Source organism: Elgaria multicarinata, chromosome 13 (assembly GCF_023053635.1).
Source record: "Elgaria multicarinata webbii isolate HBS135686 ecotype San Diego chromosome 13, rElgMul1.1.pri, whole genome shotgun sequence".
NCBI classification, from domain to species: domain Eukaryota; kingdom Metazoa; phylum Chordata; class Lepidosauria; order Squamata; family Anguidae; genus Elgaria; species Elgaria multicarinata.
In genome coordinates this window covers 21,264,040-21,283,179 of record NC_086183.1, presented here as the reverse complement: position 1 = coordinate 21,283,179, position 19,140 = coordinate 21,264,040, and the positions used below count along the sequence as shown (strand labels likewise).

Below are 19,140 nucleotides of genomic sequence, written 5' to 3'. Positions count from 1 at the left end.
TGGTGGTGGTTTTTTAAAGACAAATTTATTTACAGACACATAGACCATCCTGAAAGATCATGGCATTAAGGGTATCCCAAATTCAAGTTTCAATCCTGACGTGCTCTGCTCCTCATGAAGTTATTTTACTTTGCCAATTTCCCACGGTGAGAAAGCACCGTCTGAATGCATCCTCACTGTGGTTGAACGGTTGAAACTTCTCCACATTCGTTCCTAAATTTGACATGGCATATGCCAAAAGGAAGGCAACCCGTTGCCTTCCAGATGTTTAGGACTACAAGATCCATAATCCCTGACCATTGGGTATGTGGGTAAATCACCAGGAGCAGATGGTTTGGGTCCAGAATATTATAAGGTCTTCAAAGATTGTTTAGTTCCAAAATTAATGGAACTTTATAATAGGATATTATCAGGAGAGAAGATACCTGAATCATGGGAACATTCAGTGATAATTCTGATCCCAAAACCAGATAAAGATTTGACTAATCCTGATTCTTATAGACCTATTTCTTTAATAAATCAGGATGCTAAAATTTTTACATCTATTATGGCCAAACGATTAAATAAATTTTTGGCAGAATATATAGGAGCAGATCAATGTGGGTTTGTGGTAGGAAGACATATGCATAATTTAGTGGGTAGAGTTTTAAATGTAATAAATGTAATAAAAAAAGCAAATATTAAGGCAGGTATTATGGCATTAGATATTTTTAAAGCTTTTGATTGTGTGAGCTGGCAGGCACTAAAGAGTATTATAGATAAATTGGGATTTGGAAATAAATTTAAAAATGTAATAGAACAGTTATATTCCCAAAATACGGCGGTAGTGGTGGTAAATGACGGACTTACTGAAAAGATACGACTAGCCAGAGGAACAAGACAAGGATGTCCGCTCTCGCCGGTCCTTTTTGTAATGGTTATGGAAGTTTTGGCGAAGGCACTAAGGGAGGATAAAGAATTAGAAGGAATTGGAGAGGTAAGGGAGATAAAGCTAAACATGTTTGCGGATGATACTTTATTGACCATTAAGAATCCATTAAGAAAATTAGAAAGAATTAAATATCAGTTGAGGGAATTTGAGGAAATTACAGGGTTAAAAATAAATTGGTCTAAATCAGAGATGATGTTGTTTAACTATACTAAGAAGGAAGAAAAGGATTGGGAATTTAAGGGGATGGAATTGAAAGTTAAGAATGAGATTAAATACTTGGGAATTAAAATTACAAAAAATCTAGAGAATTTAGAAAGGGAAAATTTAACGAGGTTAAAGAAGGAGGTATTAGAGAAATTGGAGAAATATAAAAGATTAAATTTATCTTGGTTTGGGAGAATAGCTTTGATAAAAATGAAGATACTAGCTAAAATTAATTTCGTATTTAGGATGCTACCTATAAAAATATCAGAAACCGAGATAAAAAGTTGGCAAAATATTATTAATAAATATTGTAATGGAGAAAAGAGAGCAAGAGTGAATAAAAATAATTGGTACCTAAGCCAAAAAAAGGGGGGAATGGGTCTCCCAAACATAAAATTATACTACGTAGCAAATAGATTAAGACATGTAGTAGAAGCAATTATGGGAGTAGGAGATTTATACTGGATGGAAGAAAAAATCATAAGTAAGGTAGAGATGAATCTGGAGAATGTTTTTTTTAAAGATGGAGGAAGAAAATGGGTTGGAAGTATAGATAATCCACTCCTGAGGACTCAATGGGAAATTTGGAGCAAATTTAAAGGGAAGCTGCTTCCGAGCAACTCTCCCTTAGCACCGATAATAATGTTAAAGAATTTCCCAGAGGATCTAAAGGGTAGATTATGTAAAATATTAAAAGAGAAAAATAAAATAAAATTAAAGGATTGGGTAAGAGATATTAAAACAAGAGAAGATATGGAAAATTTGTTAAAGGAGAAGAAGCTATCTTGGCTAGAATATGGTCAATTAGAACAATGGAATAAAAAGTGGATTAAAGATAATAGAATGTGCAGAAAGATGACGAGGTTTGAAGAATTAGTAGTAAGTAAGGAGAAAGGAAAAGGAGGTAGTATAGTTTCAAAAGGATTAATGAGTGAAATATATAAAATATTGTTAGAGAAGGAGTTTAGAGAGAATACAGAGAAAGTGATTTGGGAATCAGATTTGAAGATACAAATAGGGCGACAGAGCTGGGAGGGACTATGGAAACAAAGAGTGTTGAGAAGTTTATCAGTAAGAATAAAGGAGAATTATTTTAAAATTTTATGGAGGTGGTACCTAACCCCGGTTAGATTGAACAAGATAAGTGATCAACATTCAGCAAATTGTTGGAGAGGATGTGGGGAAAAAGGAACGTATTTACATATGTGGTGGCAATGCAAATATGTACAAAGATTATGGAAGATGGTGTTCTCAGAAATTGAAGAAATAGTGGGAATGAAAATAGAACAAACACCAAAAATAGCATTGCTGTCACTATTTGAAGATATAAAGTGTGGAAAAGGAACTATAGAGCTGATATCGAGTTTGTTGGTTGCAGCACGATTGATGATAGCTAGGAACTGGAAGATCCAAGGGGAATATTCTATTGAGGAGTGGTATAAAGTAGTATGGGATATAGCCATTAATGATAAACTGACATGTAATATTAAGTGGAGAAAAGGCGTAACTAAAATAAATGAGTTCGAAGGAATTTGGAAACAGTTCCTAGTGTTCGTGTTTACTAAGGGAAATGGGAAACCACCATCAGAAGAAACGATTAGATTTTGGACTCAAGAATGATCCCGAGGTGGGGGGTGCACTTTTATGTTAAGAATGAAAATGTTGTAGTGTGATAAGGCATATGTAATAGTTTTTGATATTTGTACTCAACAATTATTCAATATGTATGAAGCAGATATTTGATGTATTTCTTTTTCTTATTGTGTTTGTTTCAATTATATTTTGGAAATGTTCATTTATGTTTATATAGTGTTGAAAATGAATAAAAATTATTAAAAAAAAAAAAAAACAAAAGGAAGGCAACCCGTTGCCTTCCAGATGTTTAGGACTACAAGATCCATAATCCCTGACCATTGGGTATGTGGGCCAGGGCTTATGGAATTTGTAGTCCAACATGTCTGGAATACACACTCCTGGCATAAGCCAGCCATCACCAATGGGAAGGAGGAAGTAGAGAAGGAAGAGGGACTTCATGAGAAAACGTGAACTTGTGATATTCGCCCAGGCAAAGTGCACCAAATGTGAGATCCGACCTTAGAGTTCATTGATCCAGATTGCCAGGGAGAGGCGGGGAAGCCTGAGTGCCAATGAAGATACGTCACTTTGAACCTGCCCCGCCAGCTCCAAAAATACCCCTTTTCCAGCCTGCGTTAAAATGTAAAAGATTCTCTCCTTGTCTGGAAAGCCACTGATCAGAAGGCATCAGATTTGGCATTGGATTCCAGTTTGCAAAAGCCGACAGCTCTTCCCGCCAAATCAATGTTTGTGCTAAATAAAATATTTGATCTATTATAAAAGCTGGTGTAAAAATAAATAAATAGGGCTTTTTGTTGTAAGTATCAAAACTATCGAGTCCTCAAAAAATCTTCCCGAACCATCCAAAGTTAAGAGAAGCAGAGCAGTAAAAGACTCCCCACCCCAACCCCTTGGGGATGTCAACAAAGGTATTTCTCATTCCACCTCATCTTCATCTTTGGAAGCATAAATAGCTTGGTTCCGCCTTTTGATTCTCTTTGGGCCACCATCTTTGTTTTCGCCACTGAGCCGCTTCAAAGGTTTCTCGCCAGGGCTTTGCTCTCCCGTCTGGTTTCCGTCGCTTGGTTCCTCCAATTCATCATCCCCGGTTTCCACAGTATCGTGCGGTGACACAGTCATAGAATCCGGCATGACCCGGACGTTGGAAAACGTTGTAGAGACGTTACCGGAATGGTCGGGTGATGGACCCACGGAGGAGGTCTCTGCCTCTTCGTCGGCACTGTCTTCATCCAGTATTATTTCATCAGGGTTGATAGAAGATGATAAACCGGAAATGTCTGTATTATAGTCACTGGGCTCCTCTGCTGAGCCAGTACTATCCACCTCTTCTTCGTCCTCCTCCTCTTCATCACCTTCTCTTAACTGCTGGATTCTGGAGTTAATGTCCGTAAGGCCAAACCGGGCACAGAACTCCGTGGTCTGGGAATTGATTCTATGAACCGGTTCCCTGTGCTGCTGAGATTTGTTTGCGCCATCGGAATCAATGATAGCACTGAAGTTACGTGGAACCTGAAGGTCGTGATTTGCCTCTTCCAACAACGCCTCGATATCTTCTTCTGAAACGCTGTAGTCCCACCTACAAGACGTCAAACGTAGGAAGGTTCAGTTAAGACTTCAAGACTAATTCCCCCTCTGCACCTTGTATCTGAAAAGTTTCAGGACAGACAGAAGGCAGGATCCGCAAATGCACTCACCAGCTCGCTACTGGTGAGTATGTCTTTTGTGCTGGAGAGTGCATGGAATCGAACACTGTCCCCCCTTCCCCATCCCTTAACTCCATGCCTGAAGACGTGCAAGGACTCTCCATCATGCACTCTGACTTCAGAAACTCAGGAGACTGGGAAAGGCTCACTCTGATGCTGCATGGAGCCTTGGAGATATATTGAAAGCCATGAGGTTTATTGCTACTTCCTGAGTATCTGAAATTTCGCTCAATGTGGACAAGCTTTGATCTCTCTTCTCTGGTGTACAGGGTGGCAGGGCCTCAAGCTCAGTGTAATGCCAGAAGGCCCTGTCCCCTCCCTTTGCAGAGGGGCACAGGGTTGTGAAGACAAACGCATTTTGTCTGGCTACCACTGGACAAAAGGAAGTGCTTCTTCCAAAAGCATGTAATTAATTTGTGGAACTCACTGGCAGAAGCTGTGGTGATCACTACAAACTTAGATGGTTTTAAAATGGAATTAAATAAACTTACATAGAATAATAAAGAGAGTGTCAATCTGTCAGATAAATTCATCTATATGAATAGGAATTCATCACAAAATCTGGAAATGCCCTCAGTTACCTCCAGGCTGATCTACTGCAAAACACTGTGGGTGGGGCTGCCTTTGAAGGCTGTTTGGAAACTATCGCTGGCTCAGAATGATGATGCTAGGCTGTTGACAGGCACCCGTTATCTGAAGTGTGCAACTGTATCACTATTTGATCTGCGTTGGCTTCCAGCACGTACCCAAGCCCAATCCAAAGTGCTGGCTGATAATTTTTAAAGCCCTATGCAGCTTAGTTCCAAGATATCTGAAGAACTACCTACTTCCATGTGGTTCTGCCAACCTGTTAATAACTTCTAGGGAGGTTCTGCTCTATGTCCCATCATCATCTGAAGTGCACTTGGCGAACACACAGGACAGGGACTTTTTAGTGGTGGTGCCTCTAGAACTCCCTCCCCTCAGGAGGCTCATTCAGCCCTTTACTGACCCAGCCTTCAGACCCAGCCTCATGTAGAAAAGCCCTAGGGCTTGTGGTGGACTTGTGAAGTTAAGTCAGAGGTTTTGGCAAATGGTATTTAAAGAGATAAATGATATAATGGGATGGACGGTTAAGTTAGGGCCAAGGACAGCACTGTTATCAATACATGAAGGGGTTAAATGTACACAAAATAGTAAAGAATTAATAAACAATTTATTAACTGCAGCTAGATTAATAATTGCCAGGAATTGGAAGGAACAAATAGATTATCAAATAGAAGAATGGTACAAAGAAGTCTGGGATATAGCTATTAATGACAAACTTACGTGTAATATTAAAGTTAAGAGAGGATTAGTGAAGCGAAATGACTTTGATGAGGTTTGGAGTCCATTTGTTAAATTTGTACTGGAACAAGGGAAAGGGAGTAAACCGCCACAGGATACATTATAATTTTGGAAAGGAGAATAAGGGTCCCAGGGGGTGGGGTGCACGAGACAGTTTTATATTACTTTATCTAGTTGTTTTTTTAATTTTATTATTGTGGTATATTAAGTTGATGTAATGTGATTATTGTATGTGTAATAAAATTCAACTAAAAATTATATATATATATAAAAAAACAGGTGCACATTAAAACCCTCATGTAGAAAAGTTCCCAGACTTTTGTTTAAGATGCTGCTGTTTTTAGTAACGTAGCTGCTTGGGTTTAAATTGACCTGTTACTGATTTATTCGGTTTGCAGGACACAATGGGGTCCCACGTGGGGTCAAAGAGCAGCATATACTTATACAAATGCATAAATACATTCTACATACTTTGCGTGCAGTCCATTGTTTTCAGGCATATTCCAGTAATTCGGAGACACATTAATGAGACTGTTTGTGGCTTTCAGAACAGCAATCCACTCGGGGTCGTATTCCAGAGTGTCAGAGGCGCTGGGGTCATGAGCAATCTCTACAATCTTAGAAAACAATGAGAAATTAGGAAGAGCTCTCAGTCCTCTCAACAGGGAAGGCAGGGCTGTGAAATGAACACTGTCACTGGCCTGTGACTGGCATCACTCTTGCTACAGATCGCATTTCTCTCCTTTGGCTATGGATTGACCATTATTATTATTATTATTATTATTATTATTATTATTATTATTTATTTATTTATATAGCACCATCAATGTACATGGTGCTGTACAGATTACACAGTAAATAGCAAGACCCTGCCGCATAGGCTTACAATCTAATAAAGTTGTAGTAAACAATAAGGAGGGAAGGAGAATGCAAACAGGCACAGGGAAGTGTAAACAGGCACCGGGTAGGGTGAAGCTAGCAGTATAGAGTCAGAACAAACTCAATATTTAAAAGCTATAGGGAAAAGAAAAGTTTTTAGCTGAGTTTTAAAAGCTGTGATTGAGTTTGTAGTTCTCAAGTGTTCTGGAAGAGCGTTCCAGGCGTAAGGGGCAGCAGAAGAAAAAGGACGAAGCCGAGTAAGGGAAGTGGAGGTCCTTGGGCAGGCGAGAAGCATGGCATCAGAGGAGCGGAGAGCACGAGCGGGGCAATAGTGTGAGATGAGAGAGGAGAGATAGGCAGGAGCTAGACCGTGAAAAGCTTTGAAGGTCAACAGGAGAAGTTTATATTGGATTCTGGAGTGAATTGGAAGCCAATGAAGAGATTTCAGAAGTGGAGTAACATGGTCAGAGCGGCAGGCCAAGAAGATGATCTTAGCGGCAGAGTGGTGGACAGAGACCAGCAGACTGATGTGAGACGAGGGAAGGCCATGACACACCGCATCTAAAGCACCTCTGGCCTGTGACCCAAATGCCTCCTGGCCTCTCAATCTAGACTACTGCTCAGGCCACACCCCATGTCTGCAGGCCACACCTCTCACTGGCTCCACTCTGGGTTATTGGTATTATTTCCTGCCTCCTACTGTCCCAACTGCAAATGTGACAGAGGAAGCCTTGCACAAGCTGAGGAAGGAGAACACCTAGATGCAAGGGTCCTTCCCCACCCACCCCCGTTCGTACAGAACAAAGGTGAGAGTCGTATCTCTAACTACACACACTTCTGGCAATGGCTACTTCCAAGACTGGCCAGGCCCACTGCTAGAATGCAGACCCCCCCCCCCCCAAACAGGTTTTGACCGAGGCAACGCAGACCTCAACAGGAAGGTCTCCCCATCCTTGTTTTGAAGGATTTATCAGGCATTAATGCATAGCCTGTTTCCAGACAACACTTTCAAGGACTGAGTATGCGTTGAGTGTGGGCTGCCATTGGCTCAGTTTGGACGACACAATAACCACTGGTGGTTTTGGTAGTCAGCTATCAGTGTAATGGTCAACGGGTGGTACTTGTGTTGTCTGTCAGGCAAAAGCCACCCCAAGGTTGACATTTTCGTCCAAAAAACCGCTGGAGAAACACTACCGGCTGCAGAGTTGACTTCTCGCACAACCAGTGGGTTTTGTGTTATCCGAACTGAGCCAGTGGAGTTTGTGACCCATTGAGTGGATTTTTTCGCCTGGCTACAGAGTTCCATGGCCGGCACAACTCACACTCAATGCAAGCCTCAACCACCCACAGTTGGGTAGGAACATGTTGTGTAGGGAGTACCTGCAAAAAACCCTTAAGATGACTGCTCCAACCACCATTGACTAAATGCAGCCATTGAATCGTGAGTTGTTGCTGAAGCATGGGTTATCATGTTGTCTGAACCCAGTCTTGATAACAAACCACAAACAACCCATGAAGAGAACCCATGGTTTGTTGTTGGGTCATGAACTATGGGTTGTTCACCATGGTTTGTTATTGTGGCAGGGTTCAGCCCCTGAGTGTGGTTCAACCCATGATTCAATCCTTGAGCACGGGTTATTGTGTTGTCTGAACCCAGCCATTCACACACACATAAACACATGTAGCTAGATGACCAGAGTTTCCCTCTTACAGAAGATTCTAAACTACACTATATCTTAGGCCAAGATAATATATATCAACCTCCTGCAACCTGATGCCCTCCAGTTGTGTTGGACCTCTGGTCAATACTCGCTGGGAATTATGGGAGTTGCAGTATTTAGAAGGCATCAAATTGAGGATGGCTGGTATATACCAAAGACAGAACTCATGATAGTTTTACCTGTAGAAAGTCTCTATGCGGCAAGCATTTATCCAGGGCAAGAAATTTTGTTGCCTTTGGCTGCACCCCAGCGGCACTGGCCTGTAAAGCAAGAACAGAGAGGAAACATGACATTTAACACATCTTGAAAGGCAGTATTTGCGGCTACACAACAAGGGTCCACAAGCCCTCCCATGAACGTTTACAGAAGTGAACTCAGGATCCAAACCATTGTTCAATTTTATCTACAATATTTTGCAAGAGATTGTCATCAAGTACAATACGTCGTCGGTCTAATGCAGATTATTATTATTTATTACATTTACATACCCTGTTTCCCCGAAAGTAAGACATCCCCCGAAAATAAGACCTACTTCCAGTTTTGCCTCTCGCTGTAATATAAGGCATCCCCCCGAAAATAAGACCTTTTTTTTTGTTCAACAATAAATGTGTACCGTATTCTTCTTCATGGAAAAATAAGACATCCCCTGAAAATAAGACCTAGCGCATCTTTGGGAGCAAAAATTAATATAAGACGCTGTCTTATTTTCGGGGAAACAGGGTACCACCCCATAGTCAAAGCTCTCTAGGTGGTTTACAATATATTGGTGTCCCTCCACTAAACCTCAGCAAGAACAAAAATGCCACCACCACAACACACACACTGACCTCAACCAACGAGAAGCTGAAGTAACCCGTTTCTTTACCTTGTGCTGCATTACAGCTGCAAACTTCACATGCAGATGTGCGGCGAACCAGTACGTGGGTTGCAAGTGTTCCAGAAGCTCGGAGGCAGCGGGGCTTCCCAAAGTGTTGCTCTCCACTTCCGAGCGGAAGAAGGCTTTCTTTTTAAGCAGCAGTTTCTTGTTTCCATAATGATAGATGCTTCTTGGCCAGTCGTGGGAGAGAAATACGTCCATCGGCTGCTTTAGCTGCTCAAACCAAAATAAAAGCACCGCAAATAAGGCAGGACTGCTGGTGCCAGTCACAGAACTCTAGTACAGGATGTCAAGGAAGGTGAAGTATTGGACACGTTCAGATGTCACACTAAACAATGGTTCAGCACAGGGTTGGGGAACCTGGGGATCTCCAGATGTCATTAGACTACAATTCTCACCCTTCCCTGAGCAAATTCAAAACAAGGCACTACGGAAGCTTAGAGCAGACAAATTGAAACACGCCTACTTTTCTGCCTCTGTCAAGGTTCCACTTTTACTTGGACCCCTTGATCAGCTGTTTAAAAGATATTTTGCTCCTTTAAGAGCCCTTCTTTCCATCAGATGTCAAGTTTCTACCTTTTACCTTCCCCTCTCAGTAGCGTGGGCTTCAGGCAGGGTGTGAATGACACTTCAAACAACAAAGTTTTAACACAACTATTTACTACATTATATAAGGCAAAATCACATAAACTTAAGGCATTACTCAAATAGAGCTGTTAGATTTCAAAAGGCATTTACAATGAAAATAAAAAACTGCAAAATCGCAAGTTCTTCTAGCTTAACTACACTTTCACTTGTGAGTTGGGCCTAGAATCCCTTCCAGCCTTCACCTGGCTGTTCTCTTTCACAGCCTTTTTCTTTTCTTCAGAGTTTCCCTCAGTCTCTCTGTAGCTTCTCACTCCTGCTCTCTCGGTAGTTTTCCACACACACCCTGCACAGTTAACTCCACTTCTTTAACTCTACTCTTTTATATACTCTCCCACAGAAACTGAAACATACAATTTGGTGACCTAAAACTGGAGAAATGAAAAATACTCGAGGAGGAAAAGGTAACTCAAGAATGCCCCCCTCCCATCAGATTTCTAGGCCTTCAAGCTTAAACCAAACCTAAGCCTGTGTAGGCCTCAAACCTTCACAGGCTCATTTTGCTACAGCCCAAGGTGGGTGGAAATTTCGCACCATCCCTGTGCTAAAGCATAGTTTAGCATGACACCTGAATGTGGCCATTCAGTCTACCCGGGCACTGCTCAAAAAAGAAGCCTGTCATAAGAAAGCGACTCTGCCCTTCCCCTGATCCGGCTCTAGTTGCGGATAACAAATCACCCATTAACTGGTAGCCCCAGATGAGATTCCCTGCACACATCTAGCCAATTTAACGGGATCCAGTGAGCCACCCTGGCATTTCAACGGCTTGGCGTAAGAGGGGATGAACTCCCATTCCTCATCCCGGCTGAGTTCCGGGGATGTGGGGTGTGTTTTCCGGGAAACGTTGTCGTCTGAGAACTACCTAATAACTAGAAAAAGGATGAAGTCAATTTGAAAAGGAATTAAAGGCACAATCCTATGCATGTTTACATAGGAAAAAAAGGTTTCTGTCTAAACATGCATAGGATTGTGCCTTAAAACGTTTTAAATGTTATTAAGAGGCCGCGGGGAGGAGGGGAGACAGATGGTTTTGCCTGGAAAGCTAACAAGGCAAGTGGCAAGGCCATCTTGGCCCTGTGGGGAAGAAGAAGGACCGAGGGGACAGGAGCAGGCAGAAGTAACATCGGGGCCTGCTCCTACTGGACTCTTCCCCCCGCCCCACAGGGCAAACTGCCATCTTGGCCCTGTGGGGAAGAAGAAGGACCGAGGGGACAGGAGCAGGCAGAAGTAACATCGGGGCCTGCTCGTCTTGGACTCTTCCCCCACCCCCACAGGGCAAACTGCCATCTTGGCCCTGTGGGGAAGAAGAAGGACCGAGGGGACAGGAGCAGGCAGAAGTAACATCGGGGCCTGCTCGTCTTGGACTCTTCCCCCACCCCCACAGGGCAAACTGCCATCTTGGCCCTGTGGGGAAGAAGAAGGACCGAGGGGACAGGAGCAGGCAGAAGTAACATCGGGGCCTGCTCCTGCTGGACTCTCTCTCTCTCTCTCTCCCCTCCCTCCCTCCCTCCTTGACTCCTTTTCCTTGTGTGTTATGTCTTTATTAGATTGTAAGCCTGAGGGCAGGGAGTGTCTTTTTTCCTAAGTGTAAGCCGCTCCGAGAGCCTTTTTTGGCTGAGGAGTGGGGTATAAGTATGATAAATAAATAAATAAATAAATAAGCCTCTCTGGGGAGAGTGTTCTACAGTTCTGGGGCAGGGGCAGTGGGGCCAACACCAAGAAGCCCCTCTCTTGCAAGTTCACCCACCTCACCTCCAATCGTGGGGACATTCAGAGGGGCCCCTATGAAGATGATCCTTATGTACAGCCAAGCCAATATGGAAACAGGTATACACTAACCTGCTTGAGCTTGAAGACTTCAATGTTCCTTACATGGTAGATGCTCCTTATCGTTTGCTGGTTGTACGGCGGACACTCAAAGTGACCTGAAACAAGTTGAGAAACAGTGAATTGAATGTGAACGGTTACAAAGGATGAAAGCTGTGCTACCCAAGGCACTTCTATTCACGCCCAGCTTCAGTGAGGGTCAGACAGCAACAGGAAGAATATAATTTATACCTTTGTGCCAGGACTCTTGTGGCCAATGCTATATGTCACTGTGTCTGCAGAACAGCTGAGAGGACTGAGTCATATCCTTAAGCAGCTGAACACAACCCTATTTTATCCCTTCGATTAAAAAGTTCTTTGGACATCACAAGTTGAAAAGTGTTCCTGGACCAAAGCTCTTTAGATGGCACTGCATGACTACATGCTCCCACTGGAGAGAAGAAAATCCAACATATTTCATTTATTTCATCTATACTCAGTGGGTTCACACAATATGCTAACCCACAGTCAGTGGCTGGATGTGGGTTGTTGTTGAACCATGGGTTAACGTGTTGTCTGAACACAGGGCGTTTCCTGCAAGGTGGCTTGTGAACTACACAGTGTGGCCTGAACAACCCAACGACAAATCATGGGTTCTCAGGGTGGCTTCTTTGAGGAAAAATAAGCCACGGTGCATGGTTAACAAGCCACCCTGAGGAAAACACGCTGTGTTCAGACAACACGATAACCCACAGTTCAACCACAACCACACTTATCCACTGAGTGTGGGTTAGCGTGTTGTGTGAGCCCAGCCCGTTTCCTCCAAAGAGCGCTTGCTTTGAATAAACCGCAGCTTCCCACTACATCCAAAGACAGGAAACTGTGGTTTATTTTAACTGTGGTTAGTTCACACAAGCCAAGATCACATCCTGGTTTCAGATCCTTGTTTGTTAACAATAGCTTCCAGTTACATCTGAACTGGCTTCAGAATCAGCAACCAGCACAGGCCTCAGCATTTCTTTCACAGACAACCCACTCTTACACAGAGCTTTACCAAAACAAAAAATCAGAATTTCAAATTTGTTTAAAATGAGAGTCTGCAACATTACACCTAAACATACCTCTTCGGTAATCATGAGATTTGAAGATGCCAGAGAGCCCGCCAATTCTAACCCCGCGGTACTTTACAACTCCTGCGTAACCTGAAACAGGAAACAAAGCCCTATGAAGAGAGACTGAAAGAACTGGGCATGTTTAGCCTGGAGAAGAGAAGATTGAGGGGAGACATGATAGCACTCTTCAAATACTTAAAAGGTTGTCACATAGAGGAGGGCCAGGATCTCTTCTTGATCCTCCCAGAGTGCAGGACACGGAATAACGGGCTCAAGTTAAAGGAAGCCAGATTCCAGCTGGACATCAGGAAAAACTTCCTGACTGTTAGAGCAGTACGACAATGGAATCAGTTACCTAGGGAGGTTGTGGGCTCTCCCACACTAGAGGCATTCAAGAGGCAGCTGGACAACCATCTGTCAGGGATGCTTAGGGTGGATTCCTGCATTGAGCAGGGGGTTGGACTCGATGGCCTTGTAGGCCCCTTCCAACTCTGCTATTCTGATTCTATGAAAAGATGTTGATAAACTTAAGCAGTTGTGACAATAAAATGAAGAGAAGGAGGAGCATCTAAGCTGTCTTGGGATCCTTTCAGGAGTACAGGTGGAATATAAATGTAATAATAAATTAAAAAATAAAATGCACATGGTGGTGAAAGTGACTTTTTGGCCACATGTTCAGAAATCAGCAGTTCCCCACAATGGCCACCTGAGGTCAGAAAAAGACAGAGTTGGAGCTAGATCCTTCGCTCTTCCTATTGACTATAATAATAATAATAATAATAATAATTTATTTATTACCCACTTCTCCCTTTGGATCAAGGCGAGGAACAACATTAGTACAACAATACAATATAAATCAAATACATAAAAATTAATTAAAACAGCATATAAAACCATATACAATATCAAAATAACAATCATGACATCTTAAAATTCTTGGTTTAAAATTCATGTGGGTAGGCAGGCCAGAAGAGGCTAGTCTTTACAGCTGTCTTAAGCTCAGAGAGAGAGTTAAGTTGGCGAATCTCCTCCGGCACGCCACTTTAACTTGCCAAAAGTGGCAACAAGAGCTGACATCATATTGGATGGCTGCCACAAGACTATGCCATGCTGAACTATGAACTATGGAAAGAAACAATCTCCATTATAAAATAGTATGAATGCATGGCTGTATTGCAACAGCTAAAATAACTAACAGCAGTTTGGGTTTGTTTGTTTTTTTAAAAAAAGGAAGACAATGGGTTTCAATTTTTTTCTGTCCAAATATGGAAGTCTTCTATTTACTATTAGAAAAATAAAGGCACACTCTCCAGTGGAAAGGACTTGTTTGGTATGTTGCAAATCTTAGATTTACTGGACAGCTAAATATGATTTGGTGTTTTTCTTCTTTTTAAACTGTATGAAGTACGTTATATAAAACCGTGGCTCTTGTTTTAACATTACATAGAATCATAGAATAGCAGAGTTGGAAGGGGCCTACAAGGCTATCGAGTCCAACCCCCTGCTCAATGCAGGAATCCACCCTAAAGCATCCCCGACAGATGCTTGTCCAGCTGCCTCTTGAATGCCTCTAGTGTGGGAGAGCCCACAACCTCCCTAGGTAACTGATTCCATTGTCGCACTGCTCTAACAGTCAAGAAGTTTTTCCTGATGTCCAACCGGAATCTGGCTTCCTTTAACTTGAGCCCGTTAGTCCGTGTCCTGCACTCTGGGAGGGTCGAGAAGAGATCCTAGACCTCCTCTGTGTGACAACCTTTTAAGTATTTGAAGAGTTGTTCTCACTCGGAATTGCTCTGTTTTGGACTTTTCTACTGCTGACTTTCCTTTATCAGATCATCATCTAGTTTCTTTCAATATTACTCACAATCCTCCTCCTTCACGTCCCGCTTCTCGCTCTTGTCGTGACTTGCATTCTATCAACTATGAGGCTTTCTCTCAGTCTCTAGCCTCCTCTCTTCCTTCTGTCTTTTCAGCTGTCTCCTTGGACTCAGCTGTCTCCTCCTTTAATTCCTCCTTATCTTCAACTCTTGATAATCTCGCTCCATCTACAACTCAGATAGCTCGCCCTTCTCAACCCCAACCGTGGCTCACCTCTTTCCTCCGCTACCTTCGCTCTTGTTCCCGGGCAGCTGAACGCCTTTGACATATTTCCCTTAAAAAGGGTATGATTATTTATTTATTTATTTATTTCAAAAAAAGAGGCGTTTGGACCACTGTGCACATGTTACAAAACACACACATAACATTATCCCCATATTACCGATAGAACCAAGGAGGGGCAGGCCTGAGACTGAGCAGCCTGCCCAAGGCAATTTACTAAGTTAATGGCCCAGCCTGCACATCACAGTACATTCTGGTTCACCATGAACAAGTAAGCATGTTTAGGTCCTTAATTGTTCCCACTTGGCTCCTCCTGTCAGCAGGGCCAGCTAAACAAACCGGGGAACCTAGGTCCATGGTTTGTTTAGCATTCCATCTGAACTAGAAACACTGGCTTGTCCCTCTTCAAACAAGCCAGAATCACAAGCCAAGAACCAACCCTGGTTTATGATTCTGGCTTGTCAGGAGAACAAAAAGGCCAGAGAGCCTGATTCAGATTTAATTCTAAACGAACCATGGATAGAGGTTCCCTGGTTTGTATGAGAGCCATCAGACACCACCACCCTTGTTCACTGTTGGCAAGCCAGAATTGTAAATAATTCTGGCTTAACGTGATGTCTGAACCAACAGCAGAGGTGAAATTCAGGCTGCAATATCATAACCACTTACCTGGGAGCAAGCCCCACTGAATTCAATGGGACTTACTTTGCAGGAGACATGTATAGGATTGCACTGACAAACTGGGGATTTCTTCACCATCCACATTCTTCACCTGTGTGCTTCAACAGCATGGCTAGGACTGAGAAGACCCAGGTTCCTTCAGATTCCCTCCCAGCCATGAAGCTCACTGGGTGACCAGGGGCCCAGTACCTCTCAGCCTAACCTACATCACAAGGTCATCATGAGGATAAAATGGCAGGAGAACCATGGAACCTTGGAGGAAAAGTGGGGTGTAAACGTAACAAATAATAAATAATGCTCTCCTCTCTCCAGCAACTCATCAGCATATCTGGCTTCTTCCTACTTCATCAAGGAAACTTGAACTTGAACCTACGTCCTCATCTCCCCACTAGCATTTTACGCTGTCAAAGCAGGCAGTGAAATTGAATACCAAGGTAATAGATATTTGGTGCCACCCATCCGCCGTACGGCAGCTCTTGCAAGTGATTAGAGGCCTCGTGGTTGCCCCCAATGAAGATGGTCAGGACAGGAGCCTTCTTCTCTCCAGAATAATACCTAGGAAGACATAGTGAAAAGCATCAAGGTCTTAGTCAGAGGCATTAAGCATCCAGCACTTTTGCACTCATTCACATTTCCTGCCCCCTTAGGCCCACTGTTAATAAACCGAATGGGAATTGGGGAAATGCCTTGCGAATTAGAGAGCTTCGCATCTTATTGGTAACATGCCTATCAACAATACAGGGTGAGAGTTTCCCCAAACTGAAAGAGTAGAAGCAGCGGGACATTGCAGACGGCCCTATAAGAAGTTGGACGATTTATTTATTTCATTTCATTTACTTCATTTCTATGCCGCCCTGTGGGCAGTTCACAACAATTCACAAGATAAAATACGGCACGAACATGTAAACAATTTAAACAGCTAAAAACAACTTCAATACATTATTAGACCTGTTCAAACACCATCATAGGCTATTAAAATGCCTGGGAGAAGAGGACAGTCTTAATCTGGCACCCAAAAGATGACAGTGTTGGTGCCAGGCAGGCCTCAGTGGGGAGATCATTCCATAATCAGGGGGCCACCACTGAAAAGGCCCTTTCTCTTGTTGCCACTCTCCAAGCCTCCCTTGGAGCGGCAGCCAGAGGGAGGCCTCAAATGCTGATTTGTCCATATACCCCCTGATTGGCTCCTCTGACTTGTAGCAGCTCAAGGTCTCAAGTAGAAGCTTACCCCATTACCTCCTACCTGACCATTACTTGGCAGAGCAGAGCAGCAACATGTGCCATTAAAAAAAGAGGGTGGCCAGACAGTTCTCCCTCCCAACAGGTTTCATTTGAGCCAGAGTTCAGCCCCTCTGGTTCAGAGTTGAGCCAGTGCCAGGACGTTGCATTTGAGCATGTAAATTAATAGCAAAAGGGGAGTGCCTCTGAGTGCATGCAGAGTTTATTCCCTTAACCCACTGACGTGGCAACACAATACACATGCACATCCATCCGGGAGGAGTGGAGAGAAATTTCATGGTTAAGAAGGTAAGAGCCCTGCTGTGGATCAGACCAAAGGTCCATCTAGCCCAGCTTTCTATTCACACAGTGGCCAACCAGCTGTCAACCAGGGACCCACAAGCAGGACAGCACCCCCCCCTCCACCCATGTTCCCCAGAAACTGGTGTATACAGCTTCTTGCCTCCGACCCTGTAGCACGTAGCCAACGGTTAAGAGGAACAGGGGCGGAGCTCAAAGCCTACCTAAAATGTCAGATTTCTGAGTGGTTTTTTGGCCAGAAAACCTACGCATGCCTAGTCTGTAGTTCCACTAAATTCAATGGAGTTTTCAATTCAATGGAGCTTACTGTCAAGAAAGTGAACACAGGCTCGCAGCCTTAATTGAAACTTTTAAAACCTCACCTATACGTACATACACCACGCCCGTGATTTGTGGCCAAGGAATTTGCACTCTGCAAGTGCTCAGAGGCACTCTTCTCTTAATGCTTGCGCGCGCTCGTTCCTCCCTGGTTTTCAAAAAGGATTCCGGGGCGGAGCCGTATGAACTTGGCTTGAAAATCCTGCCTTTCCGCCCCCCCCCCCCCACCACCACCCCTTTCCGCCCCAAGGACGACTCACCGCGGGAAGCCTCCCAAGACGCGGTACTTGGGGGGCACCGCCATGCAGCACAGGTCCGCCGCGTTGCGGACGGCCTGGAAGTCTCCGGCGCAGAGGAGCAAGTCCGGCATGGCCTGGCCGTGGCGCTGCTCCAACCACTGCAGGGTCTCGTACATTTTGTCCAACGCGCCATGGCAGCAACCGGCCACCGCCACCTTCATCTTCCGCCTTCTGCGCAGGCGCCCTGGCCTCAGCCCGGCCCCTATGACACGTGCGCCTTCGGAGAGGCAAATTCGGACCCTTCGTCTCCGGGAGTCCCAAGACGTTGCCTGCGGCTTCGGCGCATGCGCGTGACGCGGTAGGGAGAAAAGCCTCCCTCCTTTTCTGCCGACCAGAGGGAAAACTGCGGGGCACAATGCAAAATGCTCCGCCGCAGAATAATTTTGGAAATGAAACAGAAACTTACCGTATTTCTTCTACTGTAAGACGCACTTTAATTTCAGTACCACCAACAGGAAAAAAAAAGCCTAAGACACACCCGCGATTCTAAGACGCACTCCATTTTTAGAGATGTTTATATGGGGGGGGGGGGAGTGCGTCTTAGAATCGAAGAAATAGGTCATCAGAATTGGATCTCGTTGTTTGTAGTTTTATATGCAAACTATTTTAGCATTGTATTATTAGTATTAAAATTATATAGGCATCAATTGTTAAATATTATTGTATTATCAATATTGTATTGTATTATACAATTTTTTTCATTTTAACAATTTTGTTTTCTACAAAAGAATAGAGAAAATAAAGGCAAGCAAAGAAAGAAAACAGAACAGAACATCACACACTTAACTAACAATACAATACACGACTACATCTAATAAAAACACATATGCAAAACATATAAGGCCACAGCCCAGTATTATACATATTAAATATTAATGTTATTAAATATAAACTCATAATCAACATTAAAACAACCTTAAAATATATTTTATAGCCATCAATTGTATTAATTATTATTATTAAATATTAATAATATTTAATAATAAATATTTTGAGGGTGGGGTGATGCATAAGTAACCACCCTAGATAGGAAGACCAGAATTGTGCAGCATAACTCTGGCCTCACATTGTCCCTCCTTCTCCCATTTTTTTCATTATATGGTAGTGATATGAAGGATGGGAGTTGGGTGTGGCTGGACATTAATATGCAGTCAGCCTTCTTTTCACACAGACATAACCTAGTTTTCCACGAACATTCAAAACAAAACAATATTAGGTGGAATTTTCCATCTTCTTTGGATTTAACTTGCAGTCCGGGATTTGGAGAATACCCGGTTACTGCAAGCAAGTAGTTGATTGCACCATCAACATCGCTTGTCTGTTCAGGTCAGTTGCACAACCTGTAGGAAAGTCCCAGACTGACATTACCTGAGCACATTATTGAACACGAATTACCTAGGGCC

At 43.2% G+C, this 19,140-nt stretch overlaps 1 protein-coding gene across 1 annotated transcript; it reads right to left on the bottom strand.

Moving 5' to 3' along the window:
* Positions 1-3,154: 3,154 nt before the first annotated feature.
* On the bottom strand, positions 3,155-17,933 carry DBR1 (debranching RNA lariats 1). The gene is made up of 8 exons (XM_063140228.1): positions 17,699-17,933; positions 16,012-16,136; positions 12,810-12,890; positions 11,722-11,807; positions 9,226-9,450; positions 8,540-8,620; positions 6,232-6,377; positions 3,155-4,307 (listed from the first exon to the last, which is right to left on the bottom strand). Exons 1-8 carry the CDS (start codon positions 17,896-17,898, stop codon positions 3,647-3,649), a joined length of 1,605 nt encoding a protein of 534 aa, XP_062996298.1. The 5' UTR covers positions 17,899-17,933; the 3' UTR covers positions 3,155-3,646.
* Between the last annotated feature and the right edge of the window lie 1,207 nt (positions 17,934-19,140).